The 16,602-nt window shown below is 37.5% G+C and overlaps 1 protein-coding gene across 3 annotated transcripts in view; it reads right to left on the reverse strand.

Annotated features, from left to right (window-relative positions):
• Positions 1-16,602, reverse strand: part of NIPAL2 (NIPA like domain containing 2) — a 107,503-nt gene that overhangs the window by 42,770 nt on the left and 48,131 nt on the right. For all 3 annotated transcript variants that reach the window (XM_008001182.3, XM_008001181.3, XM_073018241.1), the window contains exon 4: positions 11,600-11,659. In XM_008001182.3, the coding sequence (XP_007999373.3) occupies positions 11,600-11,659 (60 nt within the window). The remainder of the gene's footprint in view (positions 1-11,599; positions 11,660-16,602) is intronic.

The following is a 16,602-nucleotide window of genomic DNA, read 5'->3' on the forward strand; positions in this document are numbered from 1 at the left end:
TGATCAGGGACCATCACTGGGGCTGTCTCTAAGGAGATAACCCAATTTGATAATGGAAGGAATGAGCAGGAAGGAATTGGCTGGTGTTTTCTGAATGCCTAGCAAGACTTCTCGCTGTTGGTTTTCAAAGAAAACAGAAAGAAGGACATGGCATAACTAACAGACATAACAAAGAAGAAGGAAAAAATAGCAGTCCTATGTTTGCTACCCACAGCTAGCCTCAGGAAACTGGTGCATAGAGTCCCAAGATCTGGATATTGCAGGGGACATAAAACAGCAGCCAGACAGCTGTGGGTAAGCTGCAGGTAAGAGGCAATGTCTAGATGCTAGATGCTACCCACAATACAGGCATGGGATGCCATCCTCTGTCCTCATGCCCAAACCTGCAGTAAATACATTTTTCTCATCAAATACAACTCAAGTCACTTAGAAGTCTATAATGGTCTGTTGGGAATCTTAGATTTAGCTTGATAACATACACAAATATTAAAAAAAAAAACCTCTCCCTATAAACTTTATATTTGTGCAAAACAGGTAAACAAGCAAATCCCTGCCTTTTATAATAGATACACTAGTTATACTGGGAGGGCCAAGGGAACGTAATCTTTTTTGTTTTAAATAGAGACACAGTCTCACTCTGTTGCCCACGCCGGAGTACAGTGATGCAATCGTAGCTCACGGCAGCCTCGAATTTCTGGGCTCAAGTGATCCTTTCATCTTGGCCTCCTGAGTAGCTGGAACTACAGGCATGTGCCACCATGACTGGCTACTTTTTTAATTTTAAGTTTTGTAGAGATAGGGTCTGACCATTTTGCCCAGGCTGGTCTCGAACTCCTGGTCTCAAGTGATCCTCCCACCTTGGCCTCCTAAAGTGCTGGAATTACATGTGTGAGCCACTATGCCCAGCCAGTAATAATTTTTTTTAGGTGTTGTTCTTAAAATTATTGAGTTCATAGATGTGCATGGCTGACATGAGAGTTATGGTATAATCAGCATCATGCTAAAATGTGATGATAATGATAACTATAATAGTAATAACTAATACTTGTAAGCACAGTTCTAAATGCTTTATACATAACTAATTTAATCCTTCCAACAAATCTGTGAAAATGATTTACCTTTGTGTTATTATACTGTTACAACTTTTACTATACATAAGTTGTATAGTATATGACATATAATATGAATACTATATAATGTATACTCTTAAACTGTTACCATCTACATTTGACAAATGAGGAAATTGAGCCACAGAAGAAATAGTTACTTTGCTTGGGATTTTCCAGCTAAGAAGAGGAGAGCTGGGATTGGAACCTAGGTAGTCTATTTTCTTAACTATTATACTCCACTGCCTCTTATTTGCCTTAAGAATCGAGGCCACTGAATGGACAGCTCAGGGCTGTCATTTACATTGAAGTCTGTATGAGTGGCACCCCTAGGAACTGTACAGAGCACAACCTGAGGCCGTATGCAGCATCCTTACTGGGGATAAAAGAAATTGATTGTTCCCGGCAAAGGTCCCTGGGGTCCTTGACTGGTCTCAGGTAATTTTTCTGGCCCTAAATTTCCTTTAGAAGAGTATTCCCAAACTGGCATTCCCTGGAACCAGTTTTGTAAGACAGATGTTCCACCAAAAAAGGTCCCAAGGCAAATGTATTTGAGAAGAGGTGAATTAAACAAACTTAAATCATTCTTTTACTGGAAAACCTCTCCGATCCTAATGTATTAGCATTCACTGTAAATCTCCCAGAGGAGGATATGGTTGTCATATTTTCTAAACATATTTGACCATTTATATTGCACTGAAGTAGTGTTTTGGGGGAATATTTTATATTTTGGGAAATACTTGACATTTAACTGGATCCAGCTGTGAGCATGCCTTTGTTTCAGGAGGCTACTAGTGTTCTGCTGCAAAAGTCTTCTACAGATACCTGTGCACCAAGAATGTGGTTGGAGGAAAACACCCCAGAATCAGGCTCCTTCTGAAGCTTCTGTTCACTGGCACCTCTAACCTGTGGAGTCCCTCACCTGTGCAAGTTTTGGAATCTAAGATCTACTTGCACAGTTCTTCCACAACAGATATCCTGGTTCCCAAGCTTCTCTTTCCCTGAACTAAAACCTGAAATCTTCTTGAATTTTGTCCACTCTCCAGCTGGATGCTACTTAATATTAACTGCCCATTTGCTGACTTCTGGAATCTGGTTTGACCTGACTTTTAGGAGCCTTAAGAGTTTTTCTTATTCAGCTAACCTGACTGCAACCAAGATTGCAGTCTAATTCCTTTGGTCCCTGCAATATGTCTCCTGGTCAGTGGGAGTCCAGTTATTGCTTTTGTGGGATAACAGGAGTCAAAGAATAAATTGGACTCCTTAACATCAAACCATTTGGGAATACCCTCCCATAAGTACAATCTCTCTGGATTCCTCAGGCTTATGGTAGCAAAACCTTGAAGAAGCCCTCGATTGAAAATCTCAATGATGTGGTGAATTCAAGTAGTCCATCAGAAAGGCTCCCATTCTTGAGGCAGCTCTGCAACCATAACAGTCAATCTGTCTTCTCAACCAGAGACAATGGGGCATTTAGCTAGTTTAGCGTTCTAGATATTGGCTCCAAATAAAGCTGACTTCTGGTGTGGGAAATGGAAGGAAGGAAATAGCCCTCCTCTCACTATTAATCTCGTGATATTCTATTTAGGGAAACCTTTTCTAGGTGACCTGAAATAATCAAATTGCTTGTCTCTGGAAATTGCTGATGAGTTGACTGTCATTTTTGTTTCTATGATGACTCTATCTGGTCTTACATCAACTGGGATCTCACAGATGATTTGGTGCTTTTGATGTCTAAGGGAGAAGAAAGAAGAAAATTCTATAGTTTTGAGCTGATTGAAGGGGAGAGAAATCTGGTGCTTTTACTTTTTAAAGGAAAAATAATCATTAAAATAATTAATCCACTAAGAATCAGAGCACAGTCCAAAACCTGTCATTGACTTAATAATACTTGGCGATTGCTTTCAGACATAGCTTTGTGAGGTCATTTTTTGAGACTAGTGGTGAAAAGCTTCATAGTCACAGAGTAACATTTGGCAATAAATTAGTTCAGCTTGTTTCCACATGGTCCCCAAATCTTCATTTGTTCCATCATGAAAAACAAACTTCCATTTGCTTGAAACAGGGAAAAATAAATGATTTTCCTTTACACATTTTGATAATTTAATTTTTAGCATGTTCATATGTTAATCTTTAAAACACACCACTAACTACCCTTTTCCCTGTTTGGTTTTAGTCCCTATGAAGTAAAAGACTTTTTTTTTTTTTTGCTTTTAACAGGAAAAGCTACATTTTCTCAAGGCAACGGCAACAAAGGCTCAGAGCAAATACATGTGACTTAACACATTTCTGAGAGAAGGGTTGGGGAAAAGTCGTTCCTTGGACTTCCCTAGGTATGAAGTGGGTTGCTACATCTCAGATAATGATAATCTTAGGATATCACTTGTTGGAGGCAAGGGTATAGAATAGGTGACTCAACCCTTTTTTCATTCCTAGGACACTAGATTAAAGGCAAAAATTGGTCATGTTTAACTGTGGTATGAAATAAATGTGACTTATGAGTTACATGGCCCTACTCCAAAAGCATTAAGTTAGGTAGGAAAAAACAAAACAAAGCACCCAATCAGAGTTGTGGGAAAGATTACCTGGATTCCTAAAGTGTGCAAAAATGTCCTAATCAAGGTTTCCTCTGATTAATTAGTAGAGTACAGTGGTGGGTGGTGGTGGTAGTAGTAATAATGACAATTATAGCTAATATTATTGAACACATTATGTGATAGGCTCTGTTGTAAGAGTTTTACATATATGAACTCATTTAATCCTGTAAGGTATGTAATATTATCTTTATTTTAAAGATTAGAAAATTGAAGCTTAAAAAACTTATGTAACTTTGCAAAGGTTACATAAGGTTCCTCCAGTGTAGCCTTAAAAAAGAAAAAAGAGAAAGGTTATATAAGGTTACATAACAGCTTTCTGATACTAAAGACTCACCCTAACTTTATACTATAGCTATACCAGATTGCCATTTTTAGGATACTGGTCCATCACGTACTAGTTATATGACCTTGGGCAGGTTACTTAACCTTTCTAAGTATCAGATTTTGCTTCTGTAAATGGATTGTTTCTACATTTAAATGAGATAATCCATGCAAAACACTTAACATAGTATTTGGCAAGAGTAAATGTTTAATAAATGTTAGCTGCTTTTAAAAAATGAGGAAGTAGGCCATGCGCGATAGCTCACACCTGTAATCCCAGCACTTTGGGAGGCAGAGGTGTGTGGATCATGAGGTCAGGAATTTGAGACAAACCTGGATAACATGGTGAAACCCTGTCTCTACTGAAAACACAAAAATTAGTCGAGCATGGTGGCATGTGCCTGTGATCCCAGCTACTTGGGAGTCTGAGGCAGGAGAATTGCTTAAACCCAGGAGGTAGAGGTTGCAGTAAGCTGAGATCACGCCACTACACACAAGCCTGGGCAAAAGAGCAAGACTCTATCTCAAAAGAAAAGAAAAAGGTGAGGAATTAGCAAAGAATCCCAAATAATTACTTAAAAGTTTTATTTTGTTAGTTCGTTTTCTTGGGGTGGGTGTGTGTGTGTGTGTGTGTGTGTGTATATTTCCCCTTCCTTATATTGCATTTTTAGTATTACCTTTTAGGAATCTCTCAGCAATGAAGGTGGTAATAGAAATTATGACAATTATATTGACAAAGCTTTACATTTTTCAAAGTACTTATATATGAATTAATTAATTTGATCTTCAAAACTATCTTATATATTTGTCAGAAAAGTGAGGCTTAGAGAAGTTAAGTAATACTAGGTTGCCCATACAGTTGATAGCCAGAGTTGAATCCAGATCTGAAGTTATGAGAGTCAGTTTAATTTAGATCCTTTAATGTTGAGAGCTGGTTTATTGCTTCTGGTAATGTTTAGTTGATAATGCGTTCTCTAAGTATATAATAAAATAAACTGTACATGTAGATATTTTTATTTCTTCCTTTCCATAGTTACAACTTGCATTTACTTTTTTCCTAAGCCTTACAGGCAGGAGTTATGGTGGAGTATGAAATAGAAATTTACTTTACCTTTTCGTACCTTTGTTAACATTTCTCATGTTATTCCCTCTGTATATCCTCCTCCAAATTATTGGATGTAGCCTGTGCCTGTCCTGCCCAGCTGTCAGAACCAATTCAAATGTTATCTCTGCTGTAAAAAATTCTCTCTGATCTTCTCAGCTAGAGAAGAACAGAGCTAAACCTGAGTATTTTGTCCCCTAGGGGACATTTCAGAATGTTTGGAGACATTTTTGGTTGTCATAACTGAGTGGGAGGATGTTAGAGGGATCTGGTGGGTAAAGGTCAGGAGGGATCTTAAAGATCTTACAGTGCACAGGGCAGCCCCTACAATGAAGAATGATCTGGCCCAAAATCTCAGCAATGCTGATTCAGAAACACTTCTAAACTAAAGACTCATGGCATTATGGCACATATCCTTTTCTACTTAAAAAAACTTATTTATGAATATATTTTATCATGGACTATAAATTATTTGAGGACAGGGATTCTGTCTTAATCATCTTTTTATCACTAATATTCAAGATTAGTTTGCAAATCCCCCTTTATATCTGCATTCTGTCATTAAATACCTTAGGTTAATTTCATCATTATTCAACCATTAACTATAAAAGATGACAGATATTAGATAAAAGGATTGAAAGTTCCCTTAAGTCACTTGATAAATGAGAAAAATAATGTATCTAGGAACTAATTTTTAGTTTATAAAACTCAGGTATTGGTCATTTTTCTTCACCTTTTTTCTTTCTTTTTTTTTATTATACTTTAAGTTCTAGGGTACATGTGCACAACATGCAGGTTTGTTACATATGTATACATGTGCCATGTTGGTGTGCTGCACCCATTAACTCATCATTTACATTAGGTATACCTCCTAATCCCTCCCTCCTTCCCCCACCCCACGACAGGCCCTGGTGTGTGATAGTCCCCTTCCTGTGTCCAAGTGTTCTCATTGTTCAAGTGAGAACATGTGGTGTTTGGTTTTTTGTCCTTGTGATAGTTTGCTGAGAATGATGGTTTCCAGCTGCATCCATGTCCCTACAAAGGACATGAGCTCATCTTTTTTTATGGCTGCATAGTAGTCCATGGTGTATATGTGCCACATTTTTTTAATCCAGTCTATAACTGAGAGATATTTGGGTTGGTTCCAAGTCTTTGCTATTATGAATAGTGCCACAATAAACATACGTGTGCATGTGCCTTTATAGCACATGATTTATAATCCTTTGGGTATATATCCAGTAATGGGATGGCTGGATCAAATGGTGTTTCTAGTTCTAGATCCTTGAGGAACTGCCACACTGTTTTCCATAATGGTTGAACTAGTTTACAGTCTCACCAACAGTGTAAAAGTGTTCCTATTTCTCCACATACTCTCCAGCACCTGTTGTTTTCTGACTTTTTAATGATCACCATTCTAACTGGTGTGAGATGGTATCTCATTGTGGTTTTGATTTGCATTTCTCTGATGGCCAGTGATGATGAGCATTTTTTCATGTGTCTGTTGGCTGCATAAATGTCTTCTTTCGAGAAGCGTCTGTTCATATCCTTTGCCCACTTTTTGATGGGGTTGTTTGTTTTTTTCTTGTAAATTTGATTGAGTTCTTTGTAGGTTCTGGATATTAGCCCTTCATCAGATGAGTAGACTGCAAAATTTTTCCCATTCTGTAGGTTGCCTGTTCACTCTGATGGTAGTTTCTTTTGCTGTGCAGAAGCACTTTAGTTTAATTAGATCCCATTTGTCAATTTTGGCTTTTGTTGCCATTGCTTTTGGTGCTTTATACATGAAGTCCTTGCCCATGCCTATGTCCTGAATGGTATTGTCTAGGTTTTCTTCTAGGGTTTTTATGGTTTTAGGTCTAACATTTAAGTCTCCAATCCATCTTGCATTAATTTTTGTATAAGGTGTAAAGAAGGGATCCAGTTTCAGCTTTCTACATATGGCTAGCCAGTTTTCCCAGCACCATTTATTAAATAGGAAATCCTTTCCCCATTTCTTGTTTTTGCCAGGTTTGTCAAAGATCAGATTGTTGTAAATGTGTGGTATTATTTCTGAGGGCTCTGTTCTGTTCCATTGGTCTATATCTCTGTTTTGGTACCAATATCATGCTGTTTTGGTTACTGTAGCCTTGTTGTATAGTTCGAAGTCAGGTAGCATGATGCCTCCAGCTTTGTTCTTTTGGCTTAGGATTGTCTTGGCAATGCTTGCTCTTTTTTGGTTCCATATGAACTTTAAAGTCATTTTTTCCAATCCTGTGAAGAAAGTCAATGGTAGCTTGATGGTGATGGCATTGAATCTATAAATTACCTTGGGCAGTATGGCCATTTTCACGATATTGATTTTTCCTATCCATGAGCATGGAATGCTCTTCCATTTGTTTGTATCCTCTTTTATTTTGTTGAGCAGTGGTTTGTAGTTCTTCTTGAAGAGGCCCTTGTAAGTTGGATTCCTAGGTATTTTATTCTCTTTGAAGCAATTGTGAATGAGAGTTTACTCATGATTTGACTCTCTGTTTGTCTGTTATTGGTGTATAAGAATGCTTGTGATTTTTGCACATTGATTTTGTATCCTGAGACTTTGCTGAAGCTGCTTATCAGATTAAGGAGATTTTGGGCTGAGATGATGGGGTTTTCTAAGTATACAATCATGTCATCTGCAAAGAGGGACAATTTGACTTCCTCTTTTCCTAATTGAATACCCTTTATTTCTTTCTCCTGCCTGATTGCCCTGGCCAGAACTTCCAACACTATGTTGAATAGGAGTGGTGAGAGAGGACATCCCTGTCTTGTGCCAGTTTTCAAAGGGAATGCTTCCAGTTTTTGCCCATTCAGTATGATATTGGCTGTGGGTTTGTCATAAATAGCTCTTATTATTTTGAGATACGTTTCATCAATACTGAATTTATTGAGAGTTTTTAGCATGAAGGGCTGTTGAATTTTGTCAAAGGCATTTTCTGCATCTATTGAGATAATCATGTGGTTTTTGTCTTTGGTTCTGTTTATATGGTGGATTACGTTTATTGATTTGTATATGTTGAACCAGCCTTGCATCCCAGGGATGAAGCCCACTTGATTATGGTGGATAAGCTTTTTGATGTGCTGCTGGATTCAGTTTGCCAGTATTTTATTGAGGATTTTTCCTTCAATGTTCATCAAGGATATTGGTCTCAAATTCTCTTTTTTTGTTGTATCTCTGCCAGGCTTTGGTATCAGGATGATGCTGGCCTCATAAAATGAGTTAGGGAGGATTCCCTCTTTTTCTGTTGATTGGAATAGTTTCAGAAGGAATGGTACCAGCTCCTCCTTGTACCTCTGGTAGAATTCAGCTGTGAATCCGTCTGGTCCTGGACTTTTTTTGGTTGGTAGGCTGTTAATTATTGCCTCAATTTCAGAGCCTGTTATTGGTCTATTCAGGGATTCAACTTCTTCCTGGTTTAGTCTTGGGAGAGTGTGTGTGTCCAGGAATTTATCCATTTCCTCTAGGTTTTCTAGTTTATTTGCGTAGAGGTGTTTATAGTATGTTTATAGTATTCTCTGATGGTAGTTTGTATTTCTGTGGGGTCGGTGGTGATATCCCCTTTATCATTTTTTATTGTGTCTATTTGATTCTTCTTCTTTATTAGTCTTGCTAGTGGTCTATCAATTTTGTTGATCTTTTCAAAAAACCAGCTCCTGGATTCATTGCTTTCTTGAAGGGTTTTTTATGTCTCTGTCTCCTTCAGTTCTGCTCTGATTTTAGTTATTTCTTGCCTTCTGCTAGATTTTGAATGTGTTTGCTCTTACTTCTCTAGTTCTTTTAATTGTGATGTTAGGGTGTCAATTTTAGATCTTTCCTGCTTTCTCTCGTGGGCATTTAGTGCTATAAATTTCCCTCTACACACTGCTTTAAATGTGTCCCAGAGATTCTGGTATGTTGTATCTTTGTTCTCATTGATTTCAAAGAACATCTTTATTTCTGCCTTCATTTCATTATGTACCCAGTAGTCATTCAGGAGCAGGCTGTTCATTTTCCATGTAGTTGAGTGGTTTTGAGTGCATTTCTTAATCCTGAGTTCTAGTTTGATTACGCTGTGGTCTGAGAGACACTTTGTTATAATTTCTGTTCTTTTACATTTGCTGAGGAGTGCTTTACTTCTAACTATGTGGTCAATTTTGGTATAAGTGCTATGTGGTGCTGAGAAGAATATATATTCTGTTGATTTGGGGTGGAGAATTCTGTAGATGTCTATTAGGTCTGCTTGGTGCAGAGCTGAGTTCAAGTCCTGGATATCCTTGTTAACTTTCTGTCTCATTTATCTGTCTAATGTTGACAGTGGGGTGCTAAAATCTCCCATTATTATTGTTTGGGAGTCTAAGTCTCTTTGTAGGTCTCTAAGGACTTGCTTTATGAATCTGGGTGCTCCTGTATTGGGTGCATATATATTTAGGATAGTTAGCTCTTCTTGTTGAATTGATCCCTTTACCATTATGTAATGGCCTTCTTTGTCTCTTTTGATCTTTGTTCATTTAGAGTCTGTTTTATTAGAGACTAGGATTGCAACCCCTGCCTTTTTTTGTTTTCCATTTGCTTGGTAGATCTTTCTCCAACCCTTTATTTTGAGCCTATGTGTGTCTCTCCATGTGAGATGGGTCTCCTGAATACAGTACACTGATGGGTCTTGATTCTTTATCCAATTTGCCAGTCTGTGTCTTTTAATTGGTGCATTTAGCCCTTTTACATTTAAGGTTAATATTGTTATGTGTGAATTTGATCCTGTCATTGTGATGTTAGCTGGTTATTTTGCTCATTAGTTGATGCAGTTTCTTTCTAGCATCGATGGTCATTACCATTTTTTTTTTCTTTTTGAGATAGGGTCTCACTCAGGTTGCCCAGGCTGGAGTGCAGTGGTGCAATCTTGGTTCACTGCAGCCTTGTCCTCCCAGGCTCAGGTGATCCTCCTGCCTCAGTCTCCCAAGTAGCTGGGACTACAGGTGCATGCCACCACACCTGGCTATTATATATATATATATATATATACACACACATATATATATATATATATTTTTTTTTAGTAGAGATGGGGTTTTGCCATGTTGCCCAAGCTGGTCTGGAACTCCTGGACTTAAGCAATCCATCTGCCTCGGTCTCCCAAAGTGCTGGGATTATAGGCATCAGCCACTGCATCAGGCATTGGCCATTCTTATTTCTGAGTCCATACATCTTCCCCAAATGATTCTACAAACCACATTATATTAAAAAGGGTATAGAAAAATATTATATTGGGAGAGATAGAATCCACATATGAATGCATTTAGAAAAACATTTGACCATGAAAAATTTGACAATGTTGACTAAAAACTCTGCTAGCAGAATCAAACCAAGGAGGAAAAGAAAAAGAGAAAACATTTTCAAGACATTATGCTCAAGGGAAACATGATCAGGGAAAACAAATGCTCAACATACCAACACTGGTGTCACATTTAGAGCTCAAAATTTTAAAAAATATGATCTCCCTGGAAGAGGGGAGGCATTGTTTTATTTAAAGTGCCTAAAGTATTTGTATTCATTATCATATGTCAGCAGCAATTCAAACAGGATTCTGTCACAGAAGAAAATATGATTCTCTATAATTCTTCTCACCAATGATATGTCCAACAATAGCTGGAAAATGCAATGCATACATGATGGCTTTGCCATACATCAGAAATGTTTCTTATAGCCAGGAAGGCTACTGTCATTTTCCATTAATAACTATATGTCCAAATAAAATATTTAAGAACAATGTTCTGTGCTACTTTTGGGAAAAGTCAAATATAAATTGTAGTTAGTTGGTGCAGCAAATTTTTTGTGGTTTTCATTTTTATGCAATACTTTCTTGTAACAATATGACAAATATATCCTTTGGAGTGTGGTAGTCTATTAGGTAACACAGATGTTTTCATTGAATTTTATTGTGTTCATACAATTTTATAACATTAATATTATTATAAAGACCCATTATAAAATATACAGATGCTCAACATACCAACACTAGTGTCACATTTAGAGCTCAAATTTAAAAAAAAATATGAGCTCCCTGGAAGAGGGGAGGCATTGTTTTATTTAAAGTGCCTAAAGTATTTGTATTTTAATGGGTTATTATAATAATAAAATGACATGAAATTATAATTCAATGCATTACAATAATATAATCCACTCAATTGATTAATATAATAATCCATTATAAATTATTTTATAATAATTAATTATAATTATTAATTAATAATTTGCTATAGCAAAAATTGATCACGTTTAGCAGTGGTCACAATAGAAATGGAAGTATTTCATGTGAGAAGAGATGGCAGCTCCAAAACAGAATAATGCTTGTCTCTAAATGAGACTTACACCCATTTCAGTCATTTGTTTGCAGTTTTTATTGCACATACTTTTTACGGATAGTATTATTTATTTCCTGATCAAGCAACGCTGCAATTACATGAATTAAATAATTACTTACCTAGTAAATCTGAGGCTCTCAAATTGTCTTTCAGAAATGTAACAGAAATAATGGCACTACCTAGAAAGAAAATGGCCATTAGTGGTAGTTCCAATATAAAAGTGTCTATTACGCAATGCCTTTTGAAAGAAGTTAAGCAATTTGTGTCTTACGCCTGATGAGCTATGTCCTGATCAGAGACATTCAGCAGTTGTGGCTATAAAAAGGCCTTTCTTCCCCCTGTGGCTGAGGATATGTGAAAATTGGTGTGGTTTACAATGGATGTGTCTTGTATATTTTGAGGGCTTAATAAAAGTTTACTAAATGACAGAACAAACGAATGGAAAGAAAGAAGAAAGGCAGAGCAGGAAGGGGTAGAAAGACAGGAAGAGATAGAAAGGAAGGAAAGAAAGAAGGATGGGGCAGGGTGCAGTGCCTCACGCCTGTAAGGCTCAGCACTTTGGGAGGATCACTTGAGTCCAGGAGTTCAAGATAAGCCTGGGCAACATAGTGAAACACCCCATCTCTACTTAAAATACAAAAAATTAGCCAGGCATGGTGGCATGGGCCTGTAGTCCCAGCTATTGGGGAGGCTGAGGTGAGTGGATTTCTTGAGCCTGGGAGGTTGAGGCTGTAGTGAGCCATGATGGCACCACTGCACTGCAGCCTCAGTGACAGAAGGAGATCCTGTCTCAAAAAAAAAAAAAAAAAAGAAAGAAAGAAAGAAAGAAAGGACAGGAAGAACTTTAAATATGTGCTAAACTGAAACTCATGATTTCCCAGCATCTCCTCCCATAATTCCTGTTCTGACAATTCCTGTATCTACTTACTAACACCAGAATCCCAGGACTTCTATTTCTTTTCTATTTGACGATCCACATCCAACAGGTCACTGGGTCAAAGTCTGTAGTCCACTCTCTATTTTTTTCTTTTTTTTTGAGACAGGATTTTGTTCTTTTGCTCAGGCTGGAGTGCAGTGGCAAGACCATAACTCACTGCAACATTGCACTCCTAGGCTCAAACGATTCACAGGCTTACACCACCCTCCCAGCCAATTAAAAATTTTTTTTTGTAGAAATGGGGTCTCACTATGTTGCCCAGGCTGGCATCAAACTCCTGGGCTCAAGTGATTCTCCTGCCTCAACCTCCCCAAGTATTGGGATTACAGGCGTGAGCCACTGCAACCAGCCTTATTTCCCTCTCTGTTAGGTCTGTTCCCGAATCTTCATTCCTGTGATCACCAGCCCTGTCCCAAGCTCAGGGCAGCTTCTCCTCTGGCTTAGACCATTAGCTTCTCTCTGACCTCGCATTTCCCCCTTTTCCCCTTTCCCCATACCACCACCAGAGTAATCACTCTAAAATGCAAATCTGATGTAAATACACTGCTTTCAACCCCTAAGTGGCTGGTCTACAGGACAAAGGTCACACTACCAAGCTGAACACTTGAAGAGCTATCATTTTGCTTCTGATGCTTTGGTCACATTTGTCTTTATTTCTTTGATAATCTGTAGCCCACCCTTACTGAAGTAATTATAATTCCCAGAATCCACCGTGCAATTTCATGCTCAATGGCTTATACATGTCCAGCTCTGCCCCTGTCCTTGTGACCAGCTCTAGACTCAAGTGTCACTTCTGGATTCCCCTGGGCTGAGCTAATCACCCCACCCTTATGCTCTGACTACCCCTGTATATAGCTTTTTCACTACACCTAGATTTATATGCCTGTCTTCCCCTGAAAGACCATCAGTTCCTTTTAATCTGAGATATGTCTTCTTATTCTTCGAAGATCTCCACTGAGTAGCTGTATCTAGCACATAAAAAGTGTTCAATAAATGCTCATTAAATGAAATGAGAGAGTATGGGATCTCAGTCTTGCAGCTGTTCTCTTTCCCATTAGTGACACTACTGGACTCTCTCCCGTACACTCGATCCACGGTCTGCTACTGTCACCTCAGGTATCAGGGTTAAACTGAACCTCTCTGAGTTGTTCCTCTTATGGGGCCATTTCTCTATGAGTATAGGCATGGGAAAATCCAAAATTGTAATAATACAAAAAAATATGCAACATAATATATGCTGTAAATTTTTAACAAAAACTATTTGCTGTTTGTTTTTTAAAAGCAAAAGTACAGGAAAGAAAATTATCATAAAATAATATCATCCTGTAAAGAAAATTGCCGTTAATATATTGGTGTTTTTATTTCTCTTCAGTTGAGATCAAACTTTAGTGGCAAATTTATTTTCTCAGTTTCCTCAGTCAACACATTACAATTTGCCATGTCATCAAGAATTCTTCATAGACATAATTTTAATGTTGGTATAATAATCCATTAAACAGATGGTGTGGTTAAATTTGAATATGACTATATCTGATATTCTGGCAGTTTATTGAAAACAAAATAAGTCCACACCAGAAACCCTCATGCGGGATAAGATGGGATGCTATTTGTCTCTGTTGGTTTTTTTTTTGTCTCAACTTAGCTTTTTCTTATTCTGGTTGATCTTTGTCCTTCAAAACTTTTCCTGGGCAGGTTACTTATAGGAAAGGAAGCTTCACACAGAGTAAACCAGGCCTGGGAAATGCTCATCAAGCATGAGTTTGAGTGTTGTGGTTTTAAAACATTAAAGCAAGATTTTCTGTAGATAAACTAATGCATGACTACATGGCTCATTAAATTAAGAAATGAATTTGGGATAGGTATAAAAATGTATGCAAATTTTCTATTTCAGATTTGAACCAAAATAATCCAAGGAAACTAATTTCACATGGTAGAGCATGAGAAAAGGTATTAAAAACCTGAACCCCTACCCCACCCTCCAATCCCAGACTTCCTGTGTAATTAAGTAAGGGATGTTTCTAAGTAGGAGATAGATTAGCAATAAAAATAGGTGAAGTGTTGCTGCGTTAACACATCCCAAATGTGTTCCATTCTAACAATCCTTGAGGTGACCATTTCACAACAAAGGATTATAGTAAGAAGGGAAACATTGCTTACATGGAATGAGGAGATTTTAAGCTAGTAGGAGACATAGACATAATCCACTCCAGGTTCTAAACTTGACAATTGGGAAACTGAGGTCCAAGGAATTTGTTTGTCTATTCACTGAGCCATCCATTTAAAACACATTTACATTACAGCAGAGCTGGAACAGGCACCCATATTTCCTTACTCTCAGTCCAGAGCTCTTTCTAGTACACTATATCCCATTGGCTCCCTTAAAGTAAGAAAACATCATTTTACTTTTCTTGTTGCTAAGCCACAGTTTCTTAATACATTTACTTTCAGAAGGAAGAGGGGAAAATGTTATATGGTAAATAATTTCATTGCTAAAAGCAAAAAGGACATAATTGGTAACGAAAAACTGGAAATACACTACTTGTATCAAATTATATCGATTGCTATAAAATAATTGTCAGAATTTTATGAAACATAAATATGTTACTCTTCCTTTCTGAAACATAATAGAAGTCTAATGCACTTCCATATTCAGCTAATAATATTTTTTTTTCTGTTTTAAGAGAACATGAGATTTTCTACAAAATTTTTAGGTAATAGAACAAAAAGATATTTTAGTTTTATTTATCCAGTAAAAAAGGCAATAAAAAAGAACATTCTATTAAGATACATTTACTTTCAACTCATTTATCTTGCAAAACATGCTAAAATGAGAGCTGTGCTGAGCAAAAAGGCAGTATTGAGCAATAGCTAATAACATGACTTTTAAGTAGAGTAGTAAATTTTTCAAATGAGAAAAACGTAAACTGAAGTACTCTCATATATGTTTGTAATCAGAGGTCTGTCAAGCCCAACACTTTTTAGTAGTTGCTGTAACAATAACCATTGCCTAATGAACACCTAGAAAAGGGGGAAATCTATTATACTTTTATTCCTATAGTAAAATTTAATATTCAAAAATAGAGCATTTCAAGATTAATCATTTAAAAAGCATGAAAACAGAACACACAATTGATTGCTTAAGTAAATATCCAGTCATAACTATAGTTTCACCATAGCTAGTACAAATCTGTTTAATTTTGTACTAGCTATGGTGAAACTATAGTTATGACTGGATATTTACTTAAGCTATCAATTGTGTGTGCATTTTTGGTTTGAGACATGTTTGGGTAGAGACTCATGAATGCTTTTCCCTCTGGCCTTCAGAAGACACTGGTTTACAGAGAGTGCTCACTGATCTCGGTGCTTTATTAAAAAGTACCTTTTCAAGGGGGAAAAATTGATGTAAGGAAAACCAGGAGGAAGATGTGAGCTCTCCTAAGCACATAATAGTCCTAGCAGGTTAATAAAATGAACCTGCTTCAGACAGGCTATTTTCCCAGTCAAAACTCACTGCCCATAGTCAGTGAACTGTTATTCTTGGCAGGTGGGAAATGTTTATAAAATGTGACACCCTTTCCCCATAAGCTTATCAACAATTGATGGCCATTGCAGTTACCCAAGAATCATCTTATGTTGGGGCTGATATACAAAATTTGCAAAAGGGGGTCTAATCTGAGCTGAGCTGTCTTCAACTCATTCTTATTTCATTATCCTTAAGGAAATGCTCAGTTGGAAAGGCTGAGGCTGATTCACGAGGATGCTGGGAAGTGGAATATGGACAGGAATTAGCCAAAAAGACTTCCCTACTGTTTTGTTACTCAGAGTATCACTCCAGGTGAAAAGAAGAAGGTCCTATTGAAGAACTGAAGTTCCACAACACTGCCTAGGTGGCTGGGTGCTGGGCTGGGGTGTAGAACACCTGGGTTTGAGTGTTGCTCTTTCCAGAACCAGCTATGGAATACAGCACATGTTAACACGCTAGCCTCAGTTTTATTTCCTCAACCAGTGAAAGGAAGCATTTGTGCTTCATCCTTTCTAATTATTCTCCTTGCTTGAACATTTTATAAACAGTCAGTTATTAGAAATAAGAGTGCATGGATCAAGCTGTGCTCTTTGTGTTTTCCCAGGTGGCTTTCAGTATTTGAGGGAAAAGAGACAGGTCCTCTGTTTTCCAAGATGACCATG

This window comes from Chlorocebus sabaeus, chromosome 8 (genome assembly GCF_047675955.1).
Source record: "Chlorocebus sabaeus isolate Y175 chromosome 8, mChlSab1.0.hap1, whole genome shotgun sequence".
Classification (NCBI taxonomy): Eukaryota; Metazoa; Chordata; class Mammalia; order Primates; family Cercopithecidae; genus Chlorocebus; species Chlorocebus sabaeus.